General features: G+C 32.9%; 1 protein-coding gene across 1 annotated transcript in view; it reads right to left on the bottom strand.

Moving 5' to 3' along the window:
• The window catches only part of LOC145240277 (uncharacterized), a 66333-nt gene extending 51135 nt beyond the window's left edge, over positions 1 to 15198 (bottom strand). The window contains exon 1 of the mRNA XM_080103859.1: positions 15090 to 15198. Coding sequence (XP_079959985.1) covers positions 15090 to 15198 — 109 coding nt within the window. The remainder of the gene's footprint in view (positions 1 to 15089) is intronic.
• Positions 15199 to 16928: the final 1730 nt, after the last annotated feature.

Below are 16928 nucleotides of genomic sequence, written 5' to 3'. Positions count from 1 at the left end.
AGCCATCAAAAATTGTGGGTTTTTTAAGCCTATCATTTTTTATTTTAAAATATTTTTATATCGCGTTTCAAGCCTTGTACAGCTCTCTTCAGATATATTTTTATATAAAGGTTTTTTAAGTGAAGGATTGAAATGTTATTCTGGAGAACATTTTACATCTCAAGATCGTAAATAGGTGAGCGTCATTGTCTGGATTATATAAAACTACTGACACTAAGTCTTAATCTTTTGTCGTCTGTTTTATAAGTAATACTAATACTTCAAGTTAGCTGCTGATACTTGGTGTGATATTTTTTTGGCAAACAGTAAAAATTTAGACAAACTATTTTACAACTACAAAGAAAGGCGAACTCGTATTTCCTTTAAAAATGTTACTGCCCAACATACTGACAATTCTTTTAACTGTTTTTTCAAGTGAATTTAGTTATCATTTTGTTTATATCACAGACAATATTCATACTTCAGTCAGCTTCTGCTTATTCATGCATTCGCTTAAATAGACACTGAATTACCTCCCTTGTGTTATACATGTATTCATACATACATTGATGATGAAACCTGGACACTTGCCCAAAGTTTCTCCCAAGGGTGCTCAGAGAAGATCAGAAAGATGTTGCGGTGACAGCAGGGAGATGGTCAAGCTGATCAATTCAGATCCCGCAGTTCTTGATGCAAGCTGGATCTACTGCTATGACCCAGATATCAAGCGACAGAGTTTCCAGTGGAAGCATGTTGGCTTTCCTGAACGCAAGAAGGCCAGTCAGAGCACATTCACCCAGAAACTTATGATCCTTTCTTTCTTCTTTTTTTTTTTTTTTTGAAAGCACGGGCATGATCTACATGCATTGGGTTCCCACTGGACAGACAGTCAATAAGGAATACTATGTTGAGGTCGCAAGGGCGTTCAAGAAGAGATTCCGTTGGAAGAGATCAGCACTCTCAGATCAGTAGCATTTCTACCACGACAAGGCATAAGTCCACAACTCCATCCTTGTCACAGATTATTTGACCAAGATGGGCATCAAGACAGTTCCTCACCCTCCCTATAGTCTAGATCTTGCTCCCTGTGACTTTTTGTTAGTCCCTAAGCTCAAGGAAAACCTTAAAGGCTGGCGTTATGAGACAATTGATGAGATGAAAGAGGCTGCGATGAGGATTATTGATACGCTCACGCAAGAAGATTTCCATGGAACGATACAACAAGTGCATTGAAGCCGGAGGAGATTACTTCAAATGGGACCAGAGTTTTATGTGTGTACTATTAATAAAAATGCCCATTCGAAAAAAAGTCTGGGAACTTATTGAAAGTACCTTATATATATATATATATATATATATATATATATACAGGATGTCCACAAAATCCTGCATCTTAAAAATGTATAACTTTATTTGTATTTGAAATCATCCATAGAAAGGTTTAGAAAGTAGAAAAAAAAAATATTTTTTAAAGGTTTTATCGACGTATAAGTTTTCGCATGTCTTCCATCATAACCAATACAATTTTACAAGTCACAGAAAATATTTTCCAGCTGATTTGCAATAATGCCTGAAATCATTGGTTATTCTAGCTTTTAAACTAATGAACTAGTTTGGTTGCATAGACAATTGTTGTGACAATCTTTACTGTTGAAACAATCTCATTAATGAAAGAAGATAGTTTACTGTCCCCACCATGGATCAAATTGATTCTGAAAAAGACATTTTTTTTTACTTATCTAAAAAAGTTATTGCAAATTTTGTGGTGAAGAATTCAATAACAATATTAAAACTAGTTTCATGAAACTTAATATCATGTTTACAAATTATTTCTATTGCAAATACAAAGAAACATACATTTTTAACGTGCAACCGAACTTAATGGATACCCTATATATATATATATATATATATATATATATATATATATATATATATATATACACACACACTAGCTGTACCCGCCCGGCCATGCGCTGTCCTGGCTGAGTCTGATGAACGCAAGTATTAAATTGATTTGTATCACACAGACAGACGCACACACACGCGCATGCATACACATATGCATACAAACACGCACGCACTCACTCCCACATGCATACATGCAAATACACACATACACATACAAGCACACATGCCCATGCACACACACTCACACACGTGTGGGCACACGCGGGTATGCACACACTTTACAAATAGTCAGGAATAGACAGTTTAAATGCTTCAAAATCACACATAAGAAAATTTTGAAGTATATAAACTGTCGATTTCTGGTTATGATTAAATTTTAGGGTCAAGCATTATAGTTCACTTTGTAAGGTTTCGGCAATTTCCGAGTCTCGGCTAAATTATTCACTTAATCTTTTTATTTTTTTTTTTAACATATGAAGAAAGAATTTTAGTGAATCGTACTTAAAAAAAAAAAAAAAGAAATATTTATCCAGCTTTAAAAAAAATAATAATGGCTTATAAGCATGTGCCGCTGTGCCGGAACACATTGTTAACAATATCTACGATTTAGCATGATATCATAAATGTATAAGAACAATTAACATCTAGGTTATATTTAATGTACAAATAAAAGAATTCTTGACTTATAAGCATGTCTCGATGTATTGCAGAACATTTTGTATTAATAAACTTATGTAAACACGAAGATTTAGTACGGTGGCATAAGTGTATAAGAACAATTCACATGCACAAAGTATTTAATTTAAAATACTAAATTTTTTTAGTTATTATGTTTGTACTTGATTTATTTTTTAAATCGATTGCCTCTTGTGGAGAGTGACGCCATATTTGTAAAGGTCTGTAGCGTTCGTTTATAATAATATGTAGATTCTGGAATAAATGAATTGTCAGCTCTCAGCCAATGAGATTTGGCGGAATGGGAGAAGGGAGAATTTATTGGTTTTAAATCGGGAAATGGAAAGATTATGCTTTGTCTATGAGTATATGATCCAGTTAATAAGGCTACAAGAAAAATATCTGTAGGATGTATATATTTCCTTCCAGTGTTATCTGAGGGCGATAGGAGGACTTTATATTTATAGGGGAAAATAGGAAACTATTTCCTTTAAAGATGGTGCAGTTGTGATTCTGCTGTTCCTAGAATGAAATTTAGGATTTTATAAGAAGTAAATGTGTCTAAAATGTCGTTTTAAAGTTACATAAGAGAGTGGTTAAGAGTGAAGACATAATAAATTTGTATGTGACATCTATTGTTGCAAACCTACTTTACTTTGGTCCAGAGGTGCATTTCTAAATAAAGAATAAATACTTTCTTCTTTGGAGACAAGGACGAATGACACAGGTAAGGGATAAAAGAATAAACTTCATGGCTTAGTGGGGGATGCCTTTTTCTCTTCTCTGCAACCTCTCTCCTACAGAAGAGATGTTGCGAGCCTGTCTTTGTTTTATCGTTATTTCCATGGTAAGTGCTCTTCTGAGCTCCAATCTCTGCCCCCCCTCGCCAAGCTTTCACAAAAAACACCCGTCTAGTTGAAACCCCTGTCAATAATTTTCCCCATTCTTTATCTGTGCCTAAATCAAAACGTAGATTCCATGAGCAAAGCTTCTTTCTTAGAAGTGCACGCCTGTGGAACTCTCTTCCGTTTTCCTGTTTCCCAACTGACTTCAACTTCGATGTCTTCAAGTCCAACATAAACAAATTTCTGATAAACCGCCCCTTAAGTAAGACACTTTATCAAACCCCCAATACTAATGATTACTACGATATTATCCCATTGATTACTGTACACGCAATAACCCTTATCCCCGAGTGGCTTCTGGGCCTTCATAAGTGGTGACTACCATATAAAAAAATAAAGAATAAAAAAATAAAACGTAAAATTACATAGGAAATTTATTATATTATTATATAGTCAATCATAGTTACAGAAAGAAAACTAAAAGAGAAAACCTCTTTAGTCCATGGTATTTCGGAGCTGAATGCTTTTCACCAGAAGAGGAAAAAAAGCCGGCATTATACAAAAATAAAGGTAAAAAGACAATACCGACTTTGTTTAGAAATGATTTTTTTTTTAGATTAGAATTGGGAAATATTTTATAGGGACGTGATATGATGGAGATAAAAAAGAGAAGGGACAGAAAAAAACAATAAAAGGCTAAAATATATATATATATATATATATATATATATATATATATATATATATATATATATATATATATATAAAGAAAATTAAATAATAAAATTTTTTTGAATTTATGGAAATATTTTTTAAAAATTTAAACTTTAAAAAAATAAAAATTTTTAACTTCAAAATTTTTTTTTTTTTTTAATTTTCGTAAATTCAAAAAAATTACAATAAAGTTCTGATAAAAAATTAAATTATAAAATATAAATAACGCAGGACAAATTAAGTAAGAGTAAGAAAAATAAAAATAAAGGAGTTAAAATGTAAATCAATTCAAATTCAGGAATTAGATGTACTCCAGGATAAAATGAACCGGAAGTTAATATCCAGTACACTCGCAGGCAGATTAATTCAGAAGAAACATTCCCATGTCTATAATGAGTCTGAAAAGGCACCGAAGTAGTAAACCAAATCCTGTTTCTTGAATAGTGAAACGTTCACGGAAGAAACGTGTATCAGCGTTCTTTTGTGCATAAAATGTATATGCATGCATATCCAAAGGGGTTTAAAAGAATTTCAAAGCAGTGCAGTATTAATTCAAAAAAGAACTCAATCATGTGTACCCGTTTACACCTTGGACGCATCTGCTCCCGTACAACAGAATATCGAAAAGAAAACATACACCTACTCATCTCACGATTTTTAAACAGCAAATACCCGCCTCATATTTATCAAAAGTACAACGGGTATCTGAACTCAACAGGTAAAAACTATTGATTTGAAATCAAAAGCAACCTAATAACAGAATGACAATATAAAAAAATATATTAAATATAAAATAAAATATTTTTAAAATATAAATATTTAAAGATATACAAAAATGAATACGAAAATTATTCATAATTTAAAAAATATGATTATAAAAAGTATTTATAATTTATATATCTATCTATCAATCAACCAATCAATCTATATATATATATATATATATATATATATATATATACATACAGTACTGTTTCGCTGTTTCACAGCTCATCAGTGCGGCTAGACAGGCAACTATCTCAAGCTAGGATTGAAACCCGACCGCCCGTACGACAGTCAGGGCTCCTCTTGGCTTGCCTTTCCATTTCACTTTTTCGCGGAAACTACTGGTCTGATTTGCCTGAAATTTAGTAGTATTTGATAAGGTGCAGCGAAGTAAGTATTATGGTATCTGGTCGATGCACAGTTAGGGATTTATAGAGATAAATATTCAAAGCAAAAATGAGCATAAATTTAATTATATTCAACCATAAGTTTGGCATAAAGCACTCAACATAACTTTTTCCCATTTTTAACGGGCTAAAAATCTAATACGCACACACACACACACATATATATATATCAAAGAGAGCAAATTTATAATTTTTTTATTTTCTTTATGCAAATATCATGCTTTTTTTTCTTTAACGTATAACAGCGGTTAATTTTTTTGCCCTCCGATTTACAATCATGAGAACATTAAACCATGCCTCACGTTAGACATGGTAAAATCTGTTCCTCCTCTAAAATTAAAAAAATTTCTTAAACCTTTTAATTTTCAATTTTTTTTCTAGCTTAAATCGAAACGGTCTGCACATTGTAACAAGATTTGCCTATATTTACATAAAGAAAAAAAAATTATATATATATAAAGTAAAAATAAGAACAGATTTGCAAAGTGGAGTTATTACAAACGGTTTTTATTGTTCGGTGGAATGCTCCAAACATGGGTGCTCCTTAATCCGTGGAGTTTCAAAGAATGCTACTTCTTCTCATCAGAGGAAATTATTAACGAAATATCTTTATGTCTTTGCTGGTCGCTGCATAGGTTCATCCTCAGTGATTGTATTGAGCTTGTTCATTTGGTTGAGATTAAAATATAAATAACTATATTTATATTTGGTTTTGGTGCTTGCTTCTCTTTGATTAGTAAATTCCTCCTTATAAATCATTCTGAGATATATATATATATATTAAATATACAGGGTGACCCAAAGAAAACAAAAGTTAAATGAAGACCATCTAGAAACTATGCTGTAGAACGAAGAAAAAAGACAAAAGACACTAGTGTTTTGATGTGATGTTTTGAATATAATAAACTAGTTATGACCAAAGTTTCATTTCATTCGGACAAAACACTAAGAAACAGGGCCTAATTAGAGTTGGGGCCCGGCTTTTTTTTTGGGGGGGGGGCGGTCACCCTGTATATAATTCATATATATGATATGGATATATAGATAAATAGATGGATAGCTAAAGAGATTGCAATAGAGATATAGAAACAGTACCGTATGATAACAATCATTTTTATCTGTTTACAGAGACAAGGTCACGCTGACTTAATAAAAATGCTCTTATAATTCAAAATAGAAAACGTGTTATTTGTGTTCGCCATAACACATACTTGCTTATTCTTTAAGTGTTCAACAAATTGACTGAGCCGGACGTACAAACTTAATTTGCTTCTTAATTAACCTGCTTGTCCCATACGATTTCTTATGATTTTCTAGTTTTTGATTGGCAATATCACACTGACATTCAAATTAACTGAACATGTATGGTTTTACGTTTTGTTTTTTTGTTTTTTGTTTTTGTTTTTTTTTACTTCAGCTTCTTTTGGGGAAAATGTTTCTCACAGCCTTCTTGATATGTCAGCTTGCATAGACATAAATAGAACTTAATTCTCTTCATGCAGTTGTTAGATTGGCTGAATGGTTCTAAGCGTTCAACAGAAGTTAAACTGTGTACTTGAACCTGCAATTTAAAATCTGATGACCGGCAGAGTAGTCATTCTCCATACTGATGATTCTCAAAAAAAGGATGAAACATATGAATGTGGATAAGAATTTTAAATGTTTTATCATTATATATATATATATATATATATATATATATATACACGCATACACAGGCAGCAAAAAGAAAGTCTGCACTTGTAATTTTTTCAAAAACTGCAAATTTGAGCTAAATTTAATGTAAGTGTTTAAACAAACTATACCTCATTTGATTCGCCTTTTATTCCTCTATAATTTTACTTGTTCATATTTGACTTTTAATTGAAATATTCTCGTGTTTACGTCAATTTAAAAAAATAACTTTTTCTCATCACATTTCAATCTGCAGCCGATTTCTCTATTGGATAAACCAGAAAGGTGGAGATTAATGAGCTCCTGACGATCCCTAAGAGAAAGTCGTGGCATATGGACTAAATGTTACGTTGTATAACCTGGAACAACAACAATTACGACTAGAGATGCTTTGTTGGCTGGTTGTGGATATTTTAAACTGATTTAGGGGTGTTAATTTAAGCTGTGTTTAAGCGAATTTGTTGCTGCGGACTTTTTTTGCCTCCTCAATTTGAAGCCAGTTTTTAAATTGACATGAACACTAGAATATTTCAATTAAAAATCAAATATAAACAGGTAAAATTTTAGAGGAATAAAAGGCGAATCAAATGAGGTATAGGTTGTTTAAACAGTTACATTAAATTTAGCTTAAATTTGCATTTTTTGAAAAAATTACAAGTGCGGACTTTCTTTTTGTCCACACTGTATAGTTGGTTTGGTAAAGTATGTTTTTTCAATTATGTTTTTTTTTGGTAATTTTATTTACACAAAAGTGGTATATATATATATATATATATATATATATATATATATATATATATATATATATATATATATATATGATACAATGGGTGTATCAATTGTTTTCCTAGATGTAAATCGAATGACACTCATGTGAGAGTACTCAATGCAGGATAGAGCTTTGTTTATTATGCAAACATTATTGGTTACATATGTAACCAATAATGCTTGTATAATAAACGAACTATATATATATATAATGTGTGTGTGTGTGCCAATCCTTACAATCATCATGGCATACAAAAAAACAATAAAAAACCTATATTGTTTTTCCTGGTGAAGATTCTGTTATGAATCGAAACATCGACTTTAATTTTAATAAATATGTTTATTTATTGAATGAGATTCTGCACTTGTTTGGCTTTAAACCGTTAAATTTTAAAATATATATATAGAGAGAGATTTGTTTTTTTGTGTATTTTTTCTATTTATTTAAAAAGTAAATACAACTTTGTTATATGTGGGTTGTGGAATTGCATTCACTAGAAAAAGATCTAGCAAATTTGCATATTCTTTTAAACATTCATTTTAATTAATTCCCTATTAGTTTTTTTTCCGGTTTTCTTGTGGCACTATCATCTTTAGTTAACTATTACGTGTAATTTATTCATGCAGCTATTCTACATGATTTATACTTACGTAATATTTGTCTAAAAGATTATAGTAAACAATATATATATATATATGTATATATGTGTGTGTGTGTGTGTGTGTATGCGTATATATATTTGCTTAAAAAATTTTGGCTACCAAACATCTCTGCTAGTTTTTTGTCTACATACATGAAACTTTATAGGGTATTTGAGCCTATGCGAAACATTATATTTGGGATATAGCAGGGGAAAATCGGTGCAAAATGTGAAAATAAAAAAAAATAATTAAATTTGCAAGGTGAAGGTGGTATGACGGTATTACGAATATGCATGCGTAACGTAATAGCTAATGATTCATGCAGCAAACATGTCTTCATAGCTCAGGCATTAACGTCAAAGGAAAAAGTAAATCGTAAGCCAAACTTGTTGGTTTTCATTCTCGTTGGTGGCGCACAAATCATTTTTTTTTTTTTAAGCATACCCATATATTGGGTCCAATATAATAATAAATATGAAATCTGCATTAATCAAAATATCATATTTAAGCGTATTTTACGATCGGGCAATGCCGGCCTGCCTGCTAGAATTTATATATATATATATATATATATATATATATATATATATATATATATATATATATAATATATAAGTCCTCACGCAAAAAAGCAGGACACAAAAAGTTTTAAATAATAATAATAATAGAATAACAATAACAAAGACTTTCACTGGCGAGGACTACTATTGACCATAACCAGTTATACAATCCTTTTGAAATTTTCATCTCTATTTTTCTCGTATTCTACTAAATATTTGTTAATGAAACGTATATGAAATATGTTCTTTATCAAATTTTAAAGATTTTCCATTCTGAAAGGAGTTTAAACAAATTTAATCTAAAAAAGTTATTTTAAAGTGTTTGTTAAAAAAATTCAGATTTTCTCATTATTCAGATCTGTATTACAAGAGGGAGTTGCAAAAAATGAGGTGTGGTGTGAGGAGAAATACAAACTGAAACAAAGAGAATATCAAACCTGTAATAATACAAAGAGGGGGTTGCAAAAATGAGTTGTGGTGTGAGGAGAAATACAAACTGAAATAGAGAGAAGGAGAGTTTTAAAATATAATCTTAAAAAGATAAGATACGAGTTAGAAAAGCATTTCATCCAGGGCATGAAAATTGTTAAACAAAATGTTTTTACTATAGGCTTTAAAAATAAAGGTACAAGATTCAATTTGAAATTTATTTATCTTCAAAGTGCACTTTTATAAATTTTACAAAGTAAGGTATAAAAATTTAATTTAAATTGAATCAAAAAATTACCTTGGATTTATTTTATGTAATGTACATTTTGTTGCAATTTAAAAACATTATCTTTCATCTAGATATTAATGATATAGATATAAAATTTTCAATGAATTTTTGAAAAAGTGCAACAGAATGTACATTACATAAAATAAATGCAAGGTAATTTTTTGATTCAATTTAAATTAAATTTTTATACCTTATTTTGTAAAATTTATAAAAGTGCACTTTGAAGATAAATAAATTTCAAATTGAATCTTGTACCTTTATTTTTAAAGCCCCTTAAATAAGTAATGCCCCTGACCCACTTCCCATAGCAGTAGAGCAATGAAACTTGGCACAGTTATTAGTCTTTCTTTAGATAGGAAGCACCCAGAGTTATGCATTTCTCCCATCGTTTGATGCAGTTCTGGGGACCGTTTTTGTAGAACACCCCAGGTTGGTCCTCCAACCATGACGTGATTTCAGAAATCAAGGCTGTATCATCTGGGAAACGCTTTCCTTTCAAAAACAACTTCATGGCTGGGAAGAGGTGAAAGTCAGAGGATGCAAGCCCAGGAGAGTAGGGAGGATGGGGTAGGATTTCATAACCACACTCCCATGCTTCTGATCTGGTGACATGCGAGTTGTGGACAGGAGCGTTTTCCTGCAGGAGGTGGGTACCTTTGCTGATCTTGCCCCACCTCTTGATTTTGATAGCTTCCCTTAATTTCCTCAAAAGTGAAGCATAATAGGCTCCTGTAATTGTAGTACCCTTTGCCAGGAAATCTGTCATCACTACTCCGTCCGTGTTCCAGAAGACTGTGAGCATGACCTTGCCAGCGGAGGGCTGCACCCTTGCCTTCTTTGGAGGTGGTGGGTCCAAGTGCTTCCACTGCATTGACTGAGCTTTGGTCTCTGGATCATAGTGACGGACCCAGGTTTCATCCTGTGTAATCAGTCTTTTGAAAAACTTTGACTCATCTTCTTGGCACATTTCCAAATTCATCCTCGAGCACTCGATGTGTTCTTGCTTCTGGAATGGTGTGAGCAACCTGGGAATCCATCTGACAGACACCTTATGCATATGCAAATGGTCATGAATGATAGTTTCCACAGACCCTGTACTAATCTTGACATCTTGGGCTATTTGACGAATAGTAATGCGCTGATCTTCCAAAATGGCAGCCTCGAATTGACGGGCAGATGCCTCATCAATGGCAGAAGGGGGGCGACCAGGTCTGGGAGCTGTTTCCACAGACTTCCGGCCATGTTTGAATTCATGATGCTAGTGTTTTACAAGGTCATATGATGGGGCATTATCACCATAAGTTTCTTTCATTTCATCAAAAGTCTCCTCTGGTGTGCGTCCTTTCAAATGCAAAAACTGGATCACTGCTCAACATTTAACAGGCTCCATTTCACACCTGACTCAGTTCAAACACCTGTAAAACAGAAACCACAATTAATTCAGAGCTGTAATTTTCCACATAACCCGTGCAGATATAAATCATTGCACATGCAAAATTTCAGCTAGATCAGACAACGGGAAGTGGGTCAGGGGCACTACTTATTGCACGCTCTTCGTACAAGCTTGCCTGCAGTCGTGCCTTGATTCTGTGGCATATTTTGCCCCAATTAATGTAATCAGCTGTATCAATAGGTATGAATGGTTTTACAACAATCCATTACCACTTTAAACAACTCGTTTATTTAGCACTTCTTTTTATGTGGGGTTAGTAAAATTAATGTAATGTTTTGGGATCAGGGAATAAACTTTTCTGTGGTATAATATATTACGTTTTTTAACTATATATATATATATATATATATATATATATATATATATATATATATATATATAGTAATGCAATCAAAATGATGTAGTGTTTACCTGAAATAGGCAATGGTAAACTTCAATCTAATATAAATACCAGTATTTATATATAGACTAGGGAGGGGTACCCGGCGTTACCCGGGTGTTTGGAGGTGTGTGTGGAAACTCCGGGTGTGAGGGGGTTAAAAAAAAAAAAGTAAGCATGAGGATCGAACCCGAACCGTTGAGGCAAAGTTGTAAATTAAAGTGTGAAAAAAAAAGAATGCGACGTTAACCATTGACCCACCGCGAGATGCTAATGGAAACACGTTTGAATTTATTTAATTACTTGGATTTGGCAGGTGCCCGTTTTAATGAGTTAATGAAGTCAAGTTTGACTGCGGGATTTTTATTTTCCCAAGATGTTATAGGAAAAAGTCTAACCCACATGCGGCGAGCGACAAATGTTGAATATTTATCTTCCCGAAATCGAGCAAATTAAATAGACTGTTAACTGTGAGATATTACGATTTATATGTGATATAAAAAGTTTTTAAAGTTGTGAAGCGAGCGACCGCTTCTCTGAAAAAAGCCTTTTGTAGGCATACAGAAAAAGCGAACACACATACATACATACATACATTTTCGCTTTTATATTTATAGATAATTTAATGCCAACCGAATAAAAAAGCTCAATACGCAATAGAGAGTAGAGCTTTTCTTATATACACTCATGGGCAAAATAAAAAATGGGTCAAGAGTGAAAGAAAGAAGAAATCGATTTTTCAATATTTTTCCATGAATTTTTGTTAATTTTAACTGAAAATGTCTACTTTGCTGATCATTATTATTATAGCATATAATAATAAGTGGAAAAATTAATCCTGAATATGATAAGACCGCATCTTGGCGAGGAGATAAAAATCGAATTGCAGGATTAAGGCAGTCCAAAACGACTTACAAACAGATTTTTGATATTTTAAGAAAAGAAAAAATGAAAACATCTCTTTTTGTAGTGAAGTGAACTGGTCAAAGGTTCGAAGTCGAATGCTTGGTAAAAAGAAAAATCTGGATCTGGTCGCCCTAGAGCATTCACTTTGAAGGACGCCCACAGGCTTAAATTAACTGTTTTTAAGGATTGAAAGAAAACTTATGTTGACCATAGCAAAAAATTCAAAACAGGGGCTGGAAATTCTCTTTCTAGATATACAATATCTAGACGAATGAAAGAAATGGGATTTTCTTCTAAACGTATGCAAAGAAGCCATTTTTTATATCTAAGAAGAATATCAATGATAAAAAGAGATTCTTCTCGTATTATGGCAAGAAAGATAGACTGGTTCAGGAATGTTTTTTGGTCAGATGAATCAAGATTTTGTCTTGTTATTGATGTAGTATTCGAAGAACTGGAGAAAAATTTTCACCAAGTTGCATAAAAACGACAGTTAAAAACGGGAATGGAGAGATAATTGTATGGGGAACTTTTAATGCAGCAGGAGTTGGGGAACATTAGATGGGAGAAGTCAATCAATGCAAAGGAATACATTCGAATATCAGAAACAGTACTGTCACTAAGTATCCTGAAGTTGGGTATATCTCAGAACGTTATTTTTCAACACAATAATGCCCGGCACACAGTGCTAAAGTCACAAAAAATGGTTTTCTGATAATTAATGTGATATTTTGGCCAGGTCAAAGCCCCAATTTAAACCCAATCGAGAATATTTGGTCCATAATATCTCGTGCATTGGATGGAAGAACCTTTTCAAACAATGACAAACTGTGGGAAGCTGTGCAAGGCGAATAGAATAGCATCTCCTCTTCAGTGTTTCATTTTGGTTGAGAGCATGTCTAAAAGGATTGATCTTTTAAAGAAATCAAAAGGGAATGCGATTCAATCCTAAGCATTTATTAAAGTAAATGTTTTGTTCTGTGTTATTAGTTTCCTTGTTCAATTATTCTTTGTTCAATATAGCTTTTAGTGCAATAAAATGTATAAAATTTGTTTGGCCGATTTTTTTTTTGCTCACGAGTATACACACACAGAAAGAGAGTAAAACGATTCCTAATTGTGAATTAAAAATCATTTTCAAAAGGAAAAAACAAGCAAAATCAACTTGAGTGTACGATCGTTTCAGAAACGATGTTCATTTTATTGAAATTGACAATAAGTGTTGACAATAATTTGACAAAGGTTTTGTCCGTTAAACATAGTCTCCTCCTTAGAACCAAAATTGGCAGAGGATTTTGGTAGAATTTTCAAAGATTAAATCGTTGAACTTTGACCCCTTGACAGCCAAATGTCTGACCGAAAACCAATAAAAAGATTTTCCCAAATCTCAGTACCTCTTATGTGAAATTTTGAGTTTGCAGACTGAAAATTGACAGAGTAGTTTGGTAGGGAAATGTATACGCACAGACACACACAAACACAGACAATTTCACTTTCATAGATAGATAGATAATCAGGGAGCTAGAGAGAGAGAAAGAGAGTCAGGAGTAGTGCGTATTCAGTGGGAGTGGCAGAGTGAAAGATAAATTTTAAAATATGTTACACACCTATTATATTATTGCCTAAAGGGGGTAGTTAAATTACTATTCTTAATGATATTTGTTTCAAAAACAACACTGAAACTAAGTTAAACAGTCATTCAACTTTCTTTTCCTTTTTTCTTTATTCTTTCTATTGAACCAATTGATAGTGGCCGTGTTTAAGTTTTAAAATGTGTTATACTCCCTTTTACTATTGCATTGGGAAGTAAAATATTTTGTCTCATTTTTACTGTGAGTTGTTTCAAAAATAAAACTGAAACTAGGTTAAACAATCAGACAACATTCTTTTCATTCGTCCTTTCTTTTTTTGATCTTATTTTATATTATATCGAACCAGTTGACAGATAGACAGACAGTGTATGAGTGAGTTATTGAGGTAGAAAGAAAGACTTGTAGTAAGTCGGAAATGTAAAGACACAGAGATCTTTTTTTAAACTGTCACACACCATTTTTTTTATTATTGGAGGTAAAATACATTTTTTATTCTTACTGATATTTGTTTTAAAAACAAGACTGAAACTAGATTAAACAGTCATCCAGTTTTATTTTTCTTTCTTTTATTATTATTTTTTACAATTATCTGAACCAGTTGAGAGAGAGAGACAGGCAGAGACTGAGACTGAGAGAGAGGGAAAGAGAGATGGGATGAAAGATAGACAGATAGTTAAAGAGAAAGCAGGAGCAATAGGTGGAAAAGTTAGAGAGTAATTGAGAGAAAAATTTTATAAGATATTCTGTTATTGCCTAAAGGGAGTTGTTAAATTACCTTTCTTACTGGTATTGTTTCAAAAACAATACTGAAACTAGGTTAAACAGTCATCCAATGTTCTTTCCCCTTTTCATATCGTTTTTATTATATTGAACCAGTTGACAGAAAGAGAGAGACTGTGTGTGTGTGTGTGTGTGTGTGTGTGTGTGTGTGTGTGTGTGTGTGTGTGTGTGATCGGTGGAGAAGGCAGATGTTACACACACACACATTTTTATTTATTTATTTATTTTGTCATCCACACTTCCGGGCAACACCAGGGTAAATAATAAATCACTTGAGTTTCTTCCTTTCCTGTAGTTACTCTTATCTTTTAAGTCCCAAACGGAGACGTTTTTCTTCGTTGTAAAACTCAACAGTCGCCAGAAAACTTCTCCACACAATCTGGCATGTGGCCCTCTCGCCCGTTTCACGTGGACAACCGACAACCGCCATATTATCAGCTGTTATGACAACCAGCTACACACAGACAATGATATAAAAAAATTTAAAACCCCTTCCAAGTAGAAAAGTTTAGTTAAGTGGAGTACAATATTCTGAATTTCAAATGCGTATACACTAGATTCAATCTATATATAAAAGACAAAAATACTGTCTGCTTGTCTATCTAATTTTTGCTTTTTCCTAACATAACACAAAATACTTTAATGGAATCCAACCCAAGTACTAGAATATGCTCTGATGAACTCATAGCACTTGTGCCTCCTTGATGGACATACACCCGACTCACCCGAGAAGCAATAAAATACCACCCCTTCACTGTTGAAGTCTCTGGGGGCTGGACTCCTAGACTCTGAAATTTCCTCTGTTTCCTGCTTCCCTGACTGTAATGACTGCAGAAGTTTAACTGTAATGTGAACACACATTTTGCTGCTCAATCCTCCACATTCCCCTGATAGACATTCTCCCAATGTCCAAGTCTTGTATAGGGATGAAAAAGAGTAAAATATAAAATAAAAACTAAAACTTACATCAATTATATAAATGAATGTAACTAGAAGTTTGTTATTATCAAAAGTAAATCAAGATTATTATCCTGTAATATTGATAGATTTTAAGTATAAACGCTGGATTCTTACTTTAGAACCAATCAGGAGTAAATGAGGTCATTTTTTTCTTTTAGATTATACACAAGAAGCACAAATTCTTTTTTTTTCTGTAATTCAACAAATATTTGATTTTTAAACTTGATAGTGAAAATGGTGCAAATTGAAAAAAAAAGTGAACCTAATAAATAACAAGTGAGGCATGCATGGTCCCCCGTGAGTGCACAGTGAACTAGACATAAAAAAATTACCAAGTTCAGCATTTGCCCCCCCCCCTCACCCACCTCCCCCACATTTAGCCCCAAAAGTCCCCAGGGGACATCAAATCCTGGTGAAAATTAACAAACTGTGCAGTTTTAGACCTTAACATATGTAAATTTGAGTTCTGCACCATGCAAAAAAAGAAATGACTAAGTCCATCATTTGCCCCCCCCCCTATTTAGCCCCAAAAGTCCCCAAAGCCTTAACATATTTAAATTTGAGTTCAGCACCATGCAAAACTGCTAAATAAACATACAAGAAAATTTTGGACAAATATGGTAAAATAGTCCCAAAAATGGAGTGTTTTTATTAGTCCTAAAAGAGCCCCTGGGGCACACCCAAGGGTTATCGTGAAGTAGAGACAAACAAAATTATATAGAAATCAGTTAGTTACAACTTTTCAGAAAGTTTTATAAAAATCCAAAGCATCAATTTTTTTTAATAAGCACAAAAGTGTCAATTTTAGCTATTTTTATCCGAAAGGAACCACTAGGGGGTGGGGGCAACCGGAGTTTTACCGGAAAATCCGTTCTGTTACTTTTTTACTCATATCATGTTTAATGTTTGTGCAAAATTTAAAAAATTCCAAGGTGTAATTATTGAGAAAAGTGCGGACAGACGAACAGATGAATGGACGAACAGACAAGGGTGAATTTACAGGTCCACTCTCCTTTTGTCAGAGAAGAGTACTAAGAAATAGACTAGAGTTTCATGTGTGTACGATCAATAAAAGTGCCCATACAAAAAGAATTTTGAAACTTATTGAAGGCAGCTTGTATTTCTGTTTAATGTCTGTTTGGCTGGCTCTCTTAAATGTGTCAGATACAAATGATGTTCAAATCTTTAGATGTAAACAGC

The sequence above is a fragment of the Euprymna scolopes genome, chromosome 19, assembly GCF_053919585.1.
Source record: "Euprymna scolopes isolate OS-2025 chromosome 19, ASM5391958v1, whole genome shotgun sequence".
Lineage (NCBI taxonomy): Eukaryota > Metazoa > Mollusca > Cephalopoda > Sepiida > Sepiolidae > Euprymna > Euprymna scolopes.
The sequence above is the reverse complement of the archived record's forward strand: the minus strand, read 5'-3'. Positions and strand labels throughout refer to the sequence as shown.